Source organism: Austrofundulus limnaeus, unplaced genomic scaffold, assembly GCF_001266775.1.
Source record: "Austrofundulus limnaeus strain Quisiro unplaced genomic scaffold, Austrofundulus_limnaeus-1.0 Scaffold73, whole genome shotgun sequence".
Lineage (NCBI taxonomy): Eukaryota > Metazoa > Chordata > Actinopteri > Cyprinodontiformes > Rivulidae > Austrofundulus > Austrofundulus limnaeus.
The window spans coordinates 689,072-704,756 of record NW_013952475.1 but is presented as its reverse complement, the minus strand read 5'-3'; the positions used below and the strand labels follow the sequence as shown (position 1 = coordinate 704,756).

At 37.3% G+C, this 15,685-nt stretch overlaps 1 protein-coding gene across 1 annotated transcript in view; it reads left to right on the top strand.

Moving 5' to 3' along the window:
• ptprsa (protein tyrosine phosphatase receptor type Sa) overlaps nucleotides 1-15,685 on the top strand; it is a gene marked incomplete at its 5' end in the record, with an annotated part of 143,769 nt that overhangs the window by 37,079 nt on the left and 91,005 nt on the right. Inside the window, 3 exon segments of the mRNA XM_014010777.1 lie at nucleotides 3,897-4,085; nucleotides 5,793-5,801; nucleotides 11,151-11,168. Of these exon segments, the coding sequence (XP_013866231.1) occupies nucleotides 3,897-4,085; nucleotides 5,793-5,801; nucleotides 11,151-11,168 (216 nt within the window).

The following is a 15,685-nucleotide window of genomic DNA, read 5'->3' as shown; positions in this document are numbered from 1 at the left end:
GTATCTTTTTTTTTTTTTTTTTTTTTTTTTTTTTTAGGGCCTTTCCCCCCCCCCCCCCCCCCCAAAAAAAAAAAAAATGAACACTATACTGTATCTGACTACCTTTCCTGGTGTAGGCTATCCCAGGATTCATTGTGCAAACTAAACAGAAAAACAAAGATGGAGTTGTTTTTGTTGTTATTGTTGTTTTACCAAGTTGTCATAATTTGGAAATTCATCACGGACAAAAAAAAATCTGTTTCTAATTGTTTGTTTAGCAACTTAACTACCACAATTTATGCTCCAATGAGACGTTAAATAAGATGCAACTACAAGTACTACTAGACGTGTGAATAAATTTCCTATCTCATTTTAAGTCTGAAGGCACATGATACAAAACGTAACACTATGGTTACTGGGTAGTCCCTGGTCACGCAAACATACGTCATCCAAAGAATAAACTGTCTCATTTCACAGCCATTTTATGCAGCCTACATGGACTTACAGGCTGTGGCCTATGTGGGCTGTGGACTAGGTAGTCTGCAGCCTATTTGAGCCACTGCTGTCACTCAAGTGATTTTGCATTACCATCTTGCTGTGTTCAAACACTGGACTGCCAGGTAATACAATTACTGATAACATTTCACACAAAAAATGTAGTCATTCAAATCAAGCCCACTAACTGATGTAACTGAGTGGAGCCAACAAAGCTCCTGCTGTTCTAGGCAGTGAACAAGGTCTTATCTTAGAAACCTCTAAATAGTTGTTGCTAAAATACAGGGTGTGACTACAGCAGATGTCTCATTGTGTTGTCACATGATTGTTGGCTTGAGTAACGAGGGCTGCTCCCAGCAAACAGTCGCCAACATTGTCATTGACCAATAATTCATGAGTGGATTGTAGATCTGTCATCACTGAAAGCACAAATCATAGAAACCCAATTGCTATGCCACTCTGTGGAGGACCGGCCCTTTGGGAAGATAACGATTGGATCACTTCGTATCATTGGTTGCCTTTTCCCCTTTTCAGCCAAGCTGGCTAACCCTAAAGTAACACTCCCTCGATGAGTGATCTATTTATTTTTGCATGACCGCCTTTATCGACACAGCCTGTAAGCTTCAGGCCAAAAGATGGTATCAACCTCTATTCCCAGGGAAGAGTGCAGCCAGCATACATGTCATTTGTTCAGGAAAAGCTGCCGGTGCTGTATCAGGTCAGAGCAGCTGTAATGACACTATAATCTTTCGATGAATCCGCCATCCCCGCTGCTTGTTCACTGCAGCTTTGCTCGGTTTGCCAGATAGTCCACCTTTTTCTGGCCCTTTTTGCTTCTTTATCCAGATCCCCCCTCTGCTTCATGCCTAATGACATTACTTTCGAATCCACTCTYGCTGTGTATTTTTTTCTCCTGCTACAATAATGTGATTCGTGTGGTCCTCGGTGTAATGTTTCATATCATGAAGTTAATGCAATTTGATGTACAGATAGGCGGAGCACTATCAAATGCATCAGATGTAACACTCCTAGTGCAGGCTCGACCTTCTTTTGCTGATATGCCTCTCCGACCGACAGAACTAGCAGGCATAGAAGAGTGCAGCACCTTTGATGGTATCTTACACATATATCATTGATGACACACTGAGAGGCTTATTTGTGAGAACATTGTATAACTTTGCAAAGTGAAGTGCTGGCTATAGCTTCTCTGAGCTTCAGGTGAACTGGTATAAAGAGATTATGCTGGGATGATCATCCATAAATGATAGAGAGGATAYAGCTTGGAACATAAAACAGAGTAAACGCCTGAACTTTTTGGAATCCRCCTTTTAAATATTCATTGTACTCTGATGGCATTCTCAGAAGCAAACTATGTGAATTCACTGGAGACCACCTAATTTCTTTGTGTCATTTTGTGCCATGTGTTTTCTATGATGTAGTTTTTGAAACTGAACGATATTTTGCAACAGTCCTAGTATATTAGCCCAGGATAAAAYCTGTTTTTATTATAGAAAAGCTACAAGTTCTTAAAAAGCCTCATAAATGAATAAGACTAMTATCTTGAAATAATTGCTGTCTTTTGACTCTGCATTGAATTTCAAATGCTTTAGTGTTTTGCCTTGAAACAAGAAAACATTGGGCAAGTGTAGAAAAAATTCAGATAATTATCACTTTAAGCTATCKTGATATATACACAGAGTGTAACGTTCAAAATAAAACAGCTTTTTGTGACTGTCTTTTAGAGGCAGATGCCCTGATTTTATGAGWCTTCCACCAAAAGCTGTGATACAATTAAGTGTCCTAATTTTCTTTAATTCAGTGCTCGTGGTGTTGCAAAGAGACCCGTATGATGTCTGTAAAGCAGACATGAGGTCATTGCCTTGCCAAGTGAGCTGGGATGTGCCACTGGCCAACATCTCAGTCAGTCAATCCTCTCCCATTTGTGATGTGGCTTTGAGCTTCTGATGCTTATTACAGCTCTGGGTACGCCTCTTTCATGGCTTTTGTCATCAGAGAATGAATCACTTCTCTGGCTCCAGTCACGGTAAAGGTCAGGCAATTTGACCCGTGGGACTAATTGCCCCAAAGGCAGCAGAGAGGAGAACAATGAGTGTGCTACACTGTCATCTCTTAAATGTAAAATAATTGTTCAATCATGCATGATTATTAGCTGTAGGGTAACCGCTTGCTTTGTGATTCTCACTAAACAAGTGTTAACGTGCGATTAGGTTTGAATTGAGATGGGGGTGATGACATATTATAAAACTGTAACAAAACTACTCCTAAACTAGAATTTCTTTTCTGATTTGGTGCTCAGTAACATGGCTTTAGAGGGTTGTTGGGAATCTCGACCAAGTGGTGGTTATGCGTAACTCGATTTGAGTCTCATTTAATTGAGATTTTGATTTGGCAGATTTTTCTTTTATTTTGGCAGTAGGTCTGACTCTGTTACTATTCCCAATGACCATTTTCTACTGGCATATAAAAACATTTCTTAGTAAAATCTTTGTATTTTTCCAGGAAAAAAATAAGATTTTTTTGTTTCTTTCTTTTTTTTTTAAATGATATTTGGGATATCAGGATACCAGGATATGATGTCATCTTAAAAACAAGTTCTAAAAACGCTAAACACTAAAACTAAATGTAGTTTTGTTGATTCTCTTATTTTATTTTATTTTATTTTATTGTAATCATTTACTTTAAAAAATAAGTGTACATATATCTGAAATTCAGTCACAAAAAATATATTTTATAGATATATATTTTTCATTCTGTCTTCTTCCTGAATAGGGATGTAGATATTGCAGTTCACATTAACTGTTCATGATTAGGTGTCTTTTTTTTCTTACTATGAACTTCTGTACATGCAGCGTATTTAACCGAAGAAGCAAATTAATCGAAAACTAAACTGTGTACTCAGGTTGATGAAATGCTAATGYAGATACTGTATAATTTAATATAAAGCTGCTTTAAACCTTGAAACATGATTGAGAAAATATATATATTTCTAAATGACCATGGGAAAAATGATTATATTTATTAGAAGATATTATTATAGAGCAAATTCACTTCTTAATTCAGACATTCTAGTAATTTTCTGATGCATGGAGAGAAAGAGTGAAAAGACAAAACCCATTTTCCGGTTTGTGCATTGTATTTACAAATTTATTTCCATATTTTATTGATCATTACTCAGTTTATTAAGGTGTTCTCTTATCCAACTACAGTATTTAGCTTTTACTATTTGCATATTTTTCAGTTATATATTGCTTGTATCCTGAGAGATGAGCTGCAATTCTTCATGCTTAGGTTTTTTCAATCCCAAAACACAAAAAYGTGTCTAAAATTCAGAAACCAGAGTATTATACTGCCATAATAACTCAAATGTATCTTTTTTTTTTTTTTTTTTTTTTTTTTTGCAGAGGACCTTCTCCCACCAGGCTTCCCTAACATCGACATGGGACCTCAACTCAAAGTGGTGGAGCGCACCCGGACAGCCACCATGCTCTGTGCTGCCAGTGGCAACCCTGACCCAGAAATCACTTGGTACAAAGACTTTCTGCCCATAGATCCCAGTGCAAGTAATGGGCGGATTAAACAGCTACGATCAGGTAAGAAAAGCTCATGTTTAATTTTTCTGCTTYTCCATTTTCTCCAACCCTTTTAGATCCAATGTCGCAGATTTTATATTACAAATTAATAACTTAGCGATAGCTTTATATTTTCTATTTGGTATCATATACAGTGTAACTGTTAGAAAAAGAGCACGTTAGTGCAGTCAATACACACTCTAAAAAATGAATGTTGAATTGTTGAAAATAAGTAAATTGCTTTGAATTTACTTAACTCAGTTGAWTGGAACCAGTTGACATAACTCGGTTAAGTAAATTCAACATTTAATTTTGTAGAGTGCAGAAATGAAACTGTTGAGAGTAAAATCACCTTTTGTCTGTTGGGTTTGATGTAACGCATCCCACTTGAAAAGGTTTCTGCAGTAGATCAGCGATCTTAAGAATGACTTCAGCTGAGGTTTATGATGATGTTATAGTAAAAAAATCACAACAATGGGGGTCAACAAGTGACTGTTTGTGAGTGSAGATATGGAGTGTAAGAAATAAAATAAACTCCCAATTTAAGGCTATTGCGAATGTTGGTACACATTCAAATGGAGGGGGGGGGGATTAATGTAACTATAGAATGTGGTTCAATGATTTGCCACAACCATTCACTGAATTAGTAGACGAGATGACTAAGATCCACATTCTAGTGACAGGAGTCAGATGTAGATATGTTGTCTTGTTCCCATTGATTAAAGCCTGCAGAGAGCCCCAGTAAAGCCAAGTCTAATTATATTGCTAATAAAGTGCAGGCCCTGCAGTGGCTCTGGGCAATAAGAGTAGATCATTTAAGTCGATGATTTGTCACCATACAGAAAATCTGATGGCTCACATTTGATTTGCTGCAGCAAATGTAAATCAGCGTGGACACCACTAAATAAAGACTCTGCTGCCGCTGAGTTTCTGCCCTAATTAAGGCCCTCAAAGGTTTTTACTTAGAAAAAAATCTATTTAACATATCGTTGTTGATGCCTGATCAAACAGTGAGATAACTCTTCATTTTWTGTTTTTAGAAATACTTTGTTGATGCATTAAACATAGCCCAATAGTGCACAAATCAGACAACATGCTTCCTAATCATTATTGTTAGTCCTTTTTTAAAATTGTCCCTTCCCTTTTTTTTCTTTCAAACATTTAGGTTTGCAGRTACGTGTCGCTGTGCTGCAATAATGAAAAACTGTTAAAACCTATAGATGATTCTTTAAAAATGTTAAGCTTTTCTGTGATTGTTTCCAGGTACCTTTATTTTCTCCATCGGTAATTTGATTAACTTGTTTTGTGGTTACTTAAAGGGCAATTTACTGTCTGACTAAACTGAATGTGTTTCATGTGAAGATCAGCTGCCTGTCCTGTCTAACCTCTCTATCATATGTTTTGTAAAAGCTTCAACTGTCTTTGCATTTTCTCAAGTGATATTTTTCTCTGTCAGTTTTGTCTGTGTTTGTGTCTGAATATCTGATGTGTCTCAGTGCACATCACAGAGCCTTCAAGCTTTTGTATTTGCACAACATAAATGAGAACCAAATTTACGTATGACAAACTATAAACCAAAATTTAGCAATAAAATGCATTTAAACATTTTCTAAACTGAAATGATGCAAACTGGAGAGTAGCTCGTAAAAATCTTTGATAACCCAGACCTWAAATGAACCATGTTCTTACTTCTTTCCTAATTACTTCTTCTTGCTTTGTGATTTTCAGAAGCCTTTGGTAAGTGCCATGCAAAGCTCATAAAGCCAATCCACTCTCCTTGAAGCAGATGCCATATTCTAACTACCCACCAAAATGCATGAACCTTTTGCCCCCCCACATCCCTAACCTTTCCCTCTTCTTCCATTTGCTCCCCTTGGTCTCCATTTTTATGTTTAACCTTTACTTTAAGTTTAAACCAAACTTTTTTTTAATGTCAGCTTTATTTTCTTCCACCCTGCCACTCTGAAACTCAAAGTGAAGAGAGGTGGTACATGAGTGTAAAAAGGCAGCATGGCCCTCCTTTAGCAGCACAGTTTTTTATTTATTTATGTGGAGTTGTTCAGCAAGTCCTTTGAGGTATTATCTTTCATGTTAAAGTGAGTTTACATATAAGGTCAACACAGTTTAGTTGTCTTTTACAGTCATAGGAGTTTCTCTATTACTTTGAGATTTAAAGTTCACTTATTTACTTTTTTTCCCTGATCGTGTTATTCAGATTTTACTCCGTCACTGCCCTGTGATGTCTGCTTTCGGCTACTCTGTAGCAAGATGGCAGGCTTTGAAGAAATAATTGGGCTCTGTTTGAATCCAAGACAATAATTCCAGTGCATTTGCAGCACACAGTGTGTCAGGGTCTATGGTGAGATATACTGTAGTTCTTTGGCATACCAAGTAGTGTTTTGTAACTCTTTGGTTTTTTTTTTGTTTTTTTTTTTTCTTCCACCCACCCAAGTTCAGTCCACAATGCCTTGTCCTTCTGACTTTTTCAAACACTTTCCAAAACACAAGATTTCAAACTGTTATTTGCAAAATAGGAACTAGATTTTCATAGTTTCAGTTCTTACTTCTTATTAGGGTGTTAACATTACACCCAGGTCATGGTTCAGTATAAATCTCAATATAAGGGTCATGGTTTGGTAAGGGTTTGGTACAGCAAAAAAATCTCCCAATGTTAAAATATAAAATAAWTTAAATGGAAAATACTTACTAGCTTCTCAGCTATCTAATTGTGGGAATATGTTTGTTTAAATTCAGAGTAGTGCTGGGCGGTATACCGTTTTGTACCGAAAACCGKTTTTTATTTTTGTTATGATGTGAATTTTCTGAATACCGGTGTAAATAGCCTGAACACGTTCGGAACGTTTCGTCGTGGCCGCCAGTGAACTGTTTCCYGGGGGACACGTTTCCTCGCAGCACCGCTAAGCGCATTAGCATGCTAACATTATTTTTGGAACAACTGGCAGCGGGTGGTGTTTCAGCCGCTTATATGGTCTGATGTAAAAAAAAAAAAAACATCCCATTTTCACCATTGCTGAATGTAGTAAACAACTCTTCAGTGATGTGCACGGTTAGATTTAACGCGCTGCATTATAATGGAGATGTTATTGCATGGAGACTCCAGCATGCTTCTATTGTGAAAAGCYCGGGGGAAGTAGTTTTGTAGTGTAGCTGAGTTGACTGGTGTGCAAGGTGAGTCATCCATTTAAGTTTTATTAACACGCAACGATAGACCAGATAATGATTTTTTCTCAGCCCTTCATGATCGAACCAAAATGCATGATTACTGTCTACAACCAAGCAAAGAAGAAAAGATGTACAAGAGGGAGTGATACAGAGGTACAGTAAAAGAAAAAAGTCAATAAGCAAAGTTTGTATATTTTATTATCAGCTGAGCTGTGAGGAAAAAAAATACCATCAAATACCGTGAAACCGGTGTAATCGTTGAAAATACCATGATATAAAATTTGAGTCAYACCGCCCAGCTCTAATTCAGAGTATATTGAATGACTACATAAATAGTGCACCWCAATGTTTTTTTAAAGTGCCAATTAAATGGCATGATTACTTGCCAACATGCACCTTTTGTTTCTCTGTGATCATAGAGTTTTTCCACACAACTCAAACAGGCAGGTCTGCACGTTTCTGTGTGAACCTGCTGTAGATTYGTTGTAGTGTGTTTAGATAGTATCTTCCTCTACTTTTTTGCAGTTAAACAATATGTATGCCCAGTTCTAGGAGGGAGAAGTGATCACTTGTGACTAACCTATCCTTTGTGTACTTTAATGAACCCTAACCCTAACCCTGTCTGTACTGAACCATCACGACACTGTAGTAAAAAAAAGGACCTTTATTCTTTGATGCTGAGATAAATGTAATTTCAATGTACTTTTACTTAAAACAAACAAAAAAAAACATGGCACTAACAGGTTGGAATAAGTTAAGTTTTGTTTTGAAGATGGCTGACYAGCTGGCAGACTGGTTCCTTATGTTCCAGACCATGCTGTGCTGTCAGGGCAGTGATATTTGCATCRGGGTCCCCTGAGGGGCTCTGAGGGGCTCCTTTAGAGGTGTGTAGGTAGCCTGACATTTCTCCATAGTTCCCGTGGTTGCAGACCCCAGGCCCTTGCTGGCCTTGTCAACCGGAGTGATTCACCACAGGCGACAGTGACAGTGAGAGGATGAGGACCTGTATTAGCAAAGATTAGGGTCCCCTTTTTTTAATATAAAGGTTTTAAAATCATTATCTGCATTTGCATGGATTTTTCAAAAATTTATTTACAGATTCATGCACGTGTGTGTGGCTCACGTTAAATTCAATCTCTCTTAATCTACAGGAAAATAGTCACATTTTGGCATCACAGCCAATCTGGACACAGAGACTGAAACCTTTGCAGATGTGCTAACAATAGGCCTGTTTTATMCTAAGCCCTGCTGCTGCATAAACAGAAACCTAGGGGGTCTAGAGCAAAGAGAAGGTCAGCCAGATGCCCTCTGGACGACGGTCATACTTTGACGCTCAGCCAATCACACAAGCCTATTCGCCTCACATGCAGTGGTGCAACATCTCCGTCCAAACTGCCTCTGGCCATTTTATACTCTTCTAATCTTTTTCAAACATCCAGTGTTTTTATGTTTTTATTTTTTTTAATAGCTGGGAATTTTATGGAAAACAGTTAAATCAAAAATACAATATTTGATAACTTAAGGGAAAACAACAATATGTTAAAATATATTTAGGTCATYTTCATCCTAATCTGATCAACTCCTGGATGATCAAAGCTTAGAAGGGGAAGCTTATGGTTGTTAGGTTGTATGCCCCTAATACAGGTGGATTTGTCACTGTAATTGAAAACCGGCTAGTCCCTGCACACTCAGTAGGCCTTTAGTTTTTTTTTTCATGCTGTTTCATTATTTAAAAAAATATGATATATCATTTTAATGTGTTTCTCAATAATATTAAAGTCAGTATTTAATTTCCTCTTATCCTCTTTATTTTAGTCTTTCTGTTTAACCTCTTAAACCCAAAATCATCTCATTACRCATTTTTCATTTTCATTTTATCTTTTTTGTGTGTGTTCTCTTTTTGATGTATAATAGTCCCCCCTTTGTCCCAACCTGCTTTATTAACCCTAACTTCCCTCTAACCTTAACCTAACTTTGACCTAACCTCTAACCYACAACTAGTAACCTCTTAACTCCCAACAAATTTCATCGTAGCTAAAGCAAAATAACCCAGCTTCCTGCAGCCTCTAATCAATTTCTAACACTATAACAACGTAACTTTCCCAGCGCCTCCCCTTGCCCTTGTCCTTGTGATTTTCCCCTTTTTTTAATTATGTGTATTATCATTACAGAAATTATTTAAATGTTGCTTTAGTTTTGCCTGGTTTTTAAATGATCATTAGCTTGCGCTAATATAAATATTTTCWTCTTGCTCTGGATAATCCGTGCCTCTTTTCAGGTGGGTTTACAAAGTAGAGTAAAATTGAAGTAAAGGAGAAAAAATAAATCYAAACACTTGCTTTCAACTTTGTCCAAAGTAGGTAATTGTGTCAGTAAAGTCAGTATATATACAGTATATATTCAGTTTATATAATACAATACAATTTATCTGCATATGTTTTATATAAATGTGCATAAACGACCTAGTGTAATTATTAAACTTAAGTGCATGTAACTACTAAAAAGGGATTAACGTAAAAATAAAAGTTCATTACAAACCAGGCAGAACTTTAAATTCAGTTCGTTCTTGTTGCTAGTATCACAAATGTTAACTTTACATACTGTTTACTGAATTTAATCACAATCAGACTTGAGGTGTTTGAAAGGTGCATCCCTCCATGAAAGTGCCCACATTTCTTATTTTACTGCGAAAAATACAAAAACTGTTTGGATATCTTTGAATCCAAAGCATTGAAGGTAGATTTACAGCAAAATTGTGCTCATGCAATGGTAGAAATTCAAACATGTATTGTAGTAGTAATTACTTTTAGACTTGAGCTTTGCCATAAACCAAATATGGTACTTTTTCTTTGTTAATGTTGTCCTGCTGTCAATCAAGAGCGGTAAACTAKGTCAAATGTTTTAACCTGAAACATTGTTAGATTTAGAGTTAGAGAAAAATGCACTAAAGAAATAAACCAAAAGAAAGTAAAATGAAATAAAAGAATAAAGAAAATACTAAAAAAGACWGTTTAGTTTGAATTTGGAGGAACTAAGGCAAAGCTGGTGCCTCTAACCAAACCCAGAGATCTGCTTTAAGGGATACATTTTCATAGCAGCAGTCCAGACAGCATTTAAAAAGGCCAACAGCCTAGAACTGGATAAACTCAATATTTTACAGTCCCTAATGGGGCGTTTGGCTTGCAGTCAAGTATGTAACAATATACAGACTCAAAGTAAACAACAAACAGAGAAACATACATCTCTCAGTGAAATGAAACAATAGGAAGACCCAGGATTGAATGACTTGGGAGTAGGGATGAACCTTGAGGTAAAAAGTTTGTCACAGTTTAACAGGTTTATGACTTACACAATTAAAAAAAGAACTTCAGTTTGAAGGCTCTAATGTGCCTTAAGGTAGAACCTGAAGCTTATGTTCAATGGCGATTTAATCCTTTATGCATTAGCACATCACTTCAGTTATTCAGTGAAGAGTACAGATGTTTTTTGGCTTTTTTACTGACCTCTTCTTCATAATTTGGAAAAAAAACTGTTATTGTAGCGCCTTGTGTCAGTTCAGAATACCAAACCTCTCTTATCACCTTTGAACTGTAAGAATGAGGCAAAACCAAGACCACAAGTTTTTTTAATATTCTGTCAAAGCTTTGCACTTCGTATTATATGCAAAGAAAATACCCAAAAACATTGCTATTTTTTGGTGATACCAGCAACAAGAGTCTTCTTTTTCTTTAGTTTTGTTTTTATCTGGTTCAATAAAAAAGTCCCCATCTCTGTTATAAACGACCTAATGATTTCATAACCTAATTTCAGTGAACCTTCCAACCCAAACACCTTCTCTAACTATTACTAACATTAATCTTAAACTTAACTGACGATATGTCTTCATTTTTGTGTCTCCTCCAGAGGATACCCCAATAAGAGGTAAGATGTTTAACCACCACAATAAAAAAAACAGGAGAAAGAAATCTTTTAACCARTACATAATCAGGCATAACCACCTCTAATTCAGTTAAGGTGACTAAACATGTAATAATAGGTTTTAATTCTATAAATAAAATAAAATAAGCTCTTATTCTACTGGCATCTGTWTTTCATCTGTGTTTGTCTTCTCTGTTTTCTGTACCAGGCTTGTGAGAATAGTGTTTTGTGTWTCATGTTCTCTTGCCTCATGTCATCATTTATGTGGTGGTCTTCTGTGTTTGTGTTCTGTGTTGTGCTTCACTGTCTTTTTCACATTGTCGGTGTCATGAAACCACAGGAAAACACTAATTGTGCTGCCAGTTTGTTGCAAAGCAGAATGAAGGCTCTTATTTTTTAAATATATGTGTGTATGTTATATATATTTTTTGTGGGGTAATAGGATACATGCAGAGGTAGGTAGTAACTAATTACACTGACTCAGGTACATTTACTGGAGTAACTTCATGGAAAAAAATATTTTTAGGGGTAGTTTTTTTTTCCCCCTTGAGTAATATAAAGTATTGCTACGCTTACTTGAGTAAAATTTCAATATACTTTGAGTTAGTAATTGCTTGGATGGCTAATTTAGATTAGAAAAATATGTGGAAGCAGTTCTACTCTAACTTGTGTACAACTTTTGGGTATTCTACTCACCTCTGGGTATGTCTAAGTATAGCAGTAAATTAGAGACCTGGTAAAGGTGGCCTTAATGTTGAAAAAAAACCCGTTTTATTTTCCCTTGTAAAAAAAACGAGTAACTTTTTTTGTTCTCATCTTGTTTGATCTTGCACCAGAGCCCCAGTCATGTCATGTATGTTAAAGCGCCTCCCTCGTAATTGAAGATGTCAGGACAGAAACTGGCATAAATTGCATTTGATTGAATTCCCTCCACTCTGCTGTACTGTTAGGCAGAGGAGGATTCTGGGTGCCCTGGCTAGCTTTTGAAAAATTGGCAACATTAACATTTTTGTTTCATTATTCGCCATTCAATTTGACAAAAAAAGGACAGCTTTAATAATACCCGAGAATGAACAAAAATATGTAAAGCAAAGACGGCGATGACACAGTTTTAAAGAAGTGCAACAAATCATTCCTCAAATATTTTTTTTTCTCTCTTTTATTTTCCTATTTCCCCTCAATAGTTTACTATTCGCTTGCAAATAGTCATTGGGTTGTATTGCTCAAACATATGCTCCCATGTGATCCAGTTTGTTTGTTGTACAATGTTTTTGTTCCACATCCTAAGGAGGTAAGTGTGTATCTCAGTTTTGCTGGGATTTGTCAAATGCGAACGGGCAGAATCAATGTTTTTTTGGTTTTCCAATTACAGTTTGCCACAGCCAAGGAGGTGACTCATTTTTTTGACTAGAATAATGTTAGAGTTCTCCATCGTCAATCATGTATGAACAACGTGGGCTTTTAGTCTAATTTTAAGCCTTTTATTCTTTAAAATCTTACTCACGAAAGACGTAGCAAAAACCCTCCTCTTGTCCCCTTTTTGTTTGATTAGGAGAGGCTCATAAATCATATTATGTTGAACAAAAGCAACCATTACTTATGAACTTTGTTTTGCATAAGCTGCCTATGGCTGTTTTTTCTTAACACATTACCCTACTGCCCATACTGACTTTCATGATAGGAGAATATGGATCTGTTTTTGGGCATAGTAGAAGTACAATAAAGGGGATTCTAAAATTGTTAAAGTAACATTTATTTTAGTGTTATTTTGAGCTGTGCAAGTGCTTGCCTGGAGGTGCGAGACAGGTGTAAATGTAAAACTCCGTAGTTTTGTCATTACTGATTCCATAAGAGCGTTAAAAGCCAACAGATGGGCTCTGACAACACCGGCATTACATGTTGAGCCCTACGCTGGTGCGGTCACAGCGAGATGACCTTGGGGTGGTGACCGAGCATTGCCAGAGTGACAGTGAGTACGCTGATGAAGAAGTGAGACGACACACACAGAGAGTGTGGCGAGTTCACATGAAGCTGCTGTGGAGTGACACTGGCTGTCTTCAGTCATGCAGCTATCAAAACCAAGGATTTACAGYGAAACTTTTTCACCTCAACCTTACAGCAACACCAGGGCTCAGTAGCTTACTGTTTGCTGCCGACTAGTAGGGTTCATTTTAGTATCACAAAAAGTTTGTATGCCATTATATATTTACATCTTTTTGGTAGCAAATGTTCTTTTAAAAGAGACATTCTTCACATTCTTTTTCACATTTAAATGATTCAGTCCAGCTTCCAGACCGGTCCATTCCAGTTTGATAGAGGGGTTTACGACTGTATAGCGGTGCAGAAACGTTTTATTTAAAAATGAATTAAAAGATGCCAACAGCGTAAGACTTGTCCATCTAGCCTTACACGTTGGAGCCATCTGACCCAGAGCCAGAGAAGGATGAAGACAACAAAATTATAGTAGGCAAGTTCCTACCTTATTTGGCAGTTCTGTCGCAAATACTGTGACGTAATGATTCAGAAAACGTCGTAGTTAAAAGAGAAGAATGGGATGAAAAATGTGACACCAAACAGAATATAAAGCTATCTACACAGCACCGGGAGAAATTAATTTAAACTTTTCTGCACTCCTAGAGACTCTGCAAAATGCATTTATAGGCTAAATAAGTAGATTTTGCATGCTATGTCCCCTTCAAGAAAACTGAAGCAGTAAAAAAGAACTCTGCAGCTGTCCAGGTCCTTAAGCAGGTATAATTTGTTTATGACAAAGGTTATTATTTTTATGTATCCACTGATTCAGTAAGTTGCTAATTTGGCGCTGTAATTAGACTGTTGTGAGCATTAGTGTGCACTGTTTGAATGAGTGGGGAAAAAAATGAGGGCGTAATGAGAACCATGATCTGAAAAAGAGAGATAAAATGATGAAAAGAGCAGTGTGCCACCAGCAGGCCTGAGTGGGACGCAAAAGGAGCAGGAGGGAGGGAAAGAAAGAGTGAGACTTGGCCAGCCATTTTGTTGATCGCCTAAACAAATCAATCAAGGCCCGCTGGAGCAGACTAATTGAATTACACAAATGGGACTGGGGTGGGGGGACCTGGAGTTGGGAGGGATGCGCACATGTTAAAGCTGCTATAAAGCAGCAAACAGGGTGGGCAGGCCACAGCCTTAGGCATTTTTTATGAAACCAATCATATGCGCCAACCCTTCGTTGTTGTTTTTTTTCCAATTATCTCTTCATTATTTCTTTTTTGTTGTTGGCTTAATCGTGTCTTCAACTGCTTTTCTCATTTTGATGTCTGATCAGAAATTCTCCAACAGGAATTCTAACTCGTAGAAAAATGACTTTATTATACCTGAAACGTTATGAAGCAAACCTAAATTCTTGCAGTTTTTGACAAACAGGTTAAAATGTCAAAGGAACCATATAAAAACAACCATGCTTTTTGACACAGGCACATGTTTAACCATGGCACCTTCCTTCCTGCTCATCAGATCACGTTGACGTCCACTGCTGTCTTAACCTGGGCAGCTGTTATGGCTAGGACAAATGTTCTAGACTCCCTGCCCATTCTGGCCTTCTTTATTACCCACTCATGTCTGTCTTGCAGTATGTTTAATGCCTTCATCTGTTCAGTAGAGGAGGTTGAAAGGGGAGGGTTTGTAGTTATTCTGAATAAGATGAAGAAAAACTGGTCCAGTAGGAAGATGATGTCGTTACCATGAGTAAGTTTGTTTGCCTGAATTGTAGCCACACTATTATTGTGTTTGGATCCTGACAGATCAGAAAAGAAAACGTTCCAATCATCTTACTTCTGACTTTGTAAAGCTTGAAGTATGTCTCAGCTGGGTAATCTTTCTGAAGATTGCCTATAGTCACTGTAGACAGCTTTGTCCCAATTCAGGGGCTGCAGCCCACGTTGATTGTGACCTACGTGGGCTGTAGGTCATCCATGCAGGCTGCATGAAATGGCTGTGAAATGAGACAGTCTAGTCTTCCGATGTAGTATGTTTGTGGGACCATGGTAATACGTTTTGTATCGCATGCCTTCAGTTGGAACATGTCTTTTCAGGGGAGATATTACTTCACAAAAGTCATTAACATAGGGCTGGGCTGTATGACCTCAGTAATTTCTGTAGGTAACAATACAAAAAAACTTTTTTTTTCTCTGATTATTGGGTGTGGAAAAACTAAGGTTGTTAAAGCTTCGCTCTGTGTGACGTGCAGCGGGAGGGAGGGAGGAAAGGATCCCGCAACACGACATAACTTTTCTTCAGCGGGAGGAGGACATTTTGAGGATTTATCCTCTCTACATACGTTTTAAAACGCTAGAATTTCTTTATTATATTTTGAACTCCTCCAGCTCAGTTGTCTCTGCACTCGCAACCCTGTTGACACAGGTGCAATGATGTAACTGATGATAGGACGGTAGAGTATAAATTTCTACCGTAGGCCAACTTCATATCATTTCTACCGTCTACCACATATACCGCGCAGCCCTACATTAACAGTATTATTT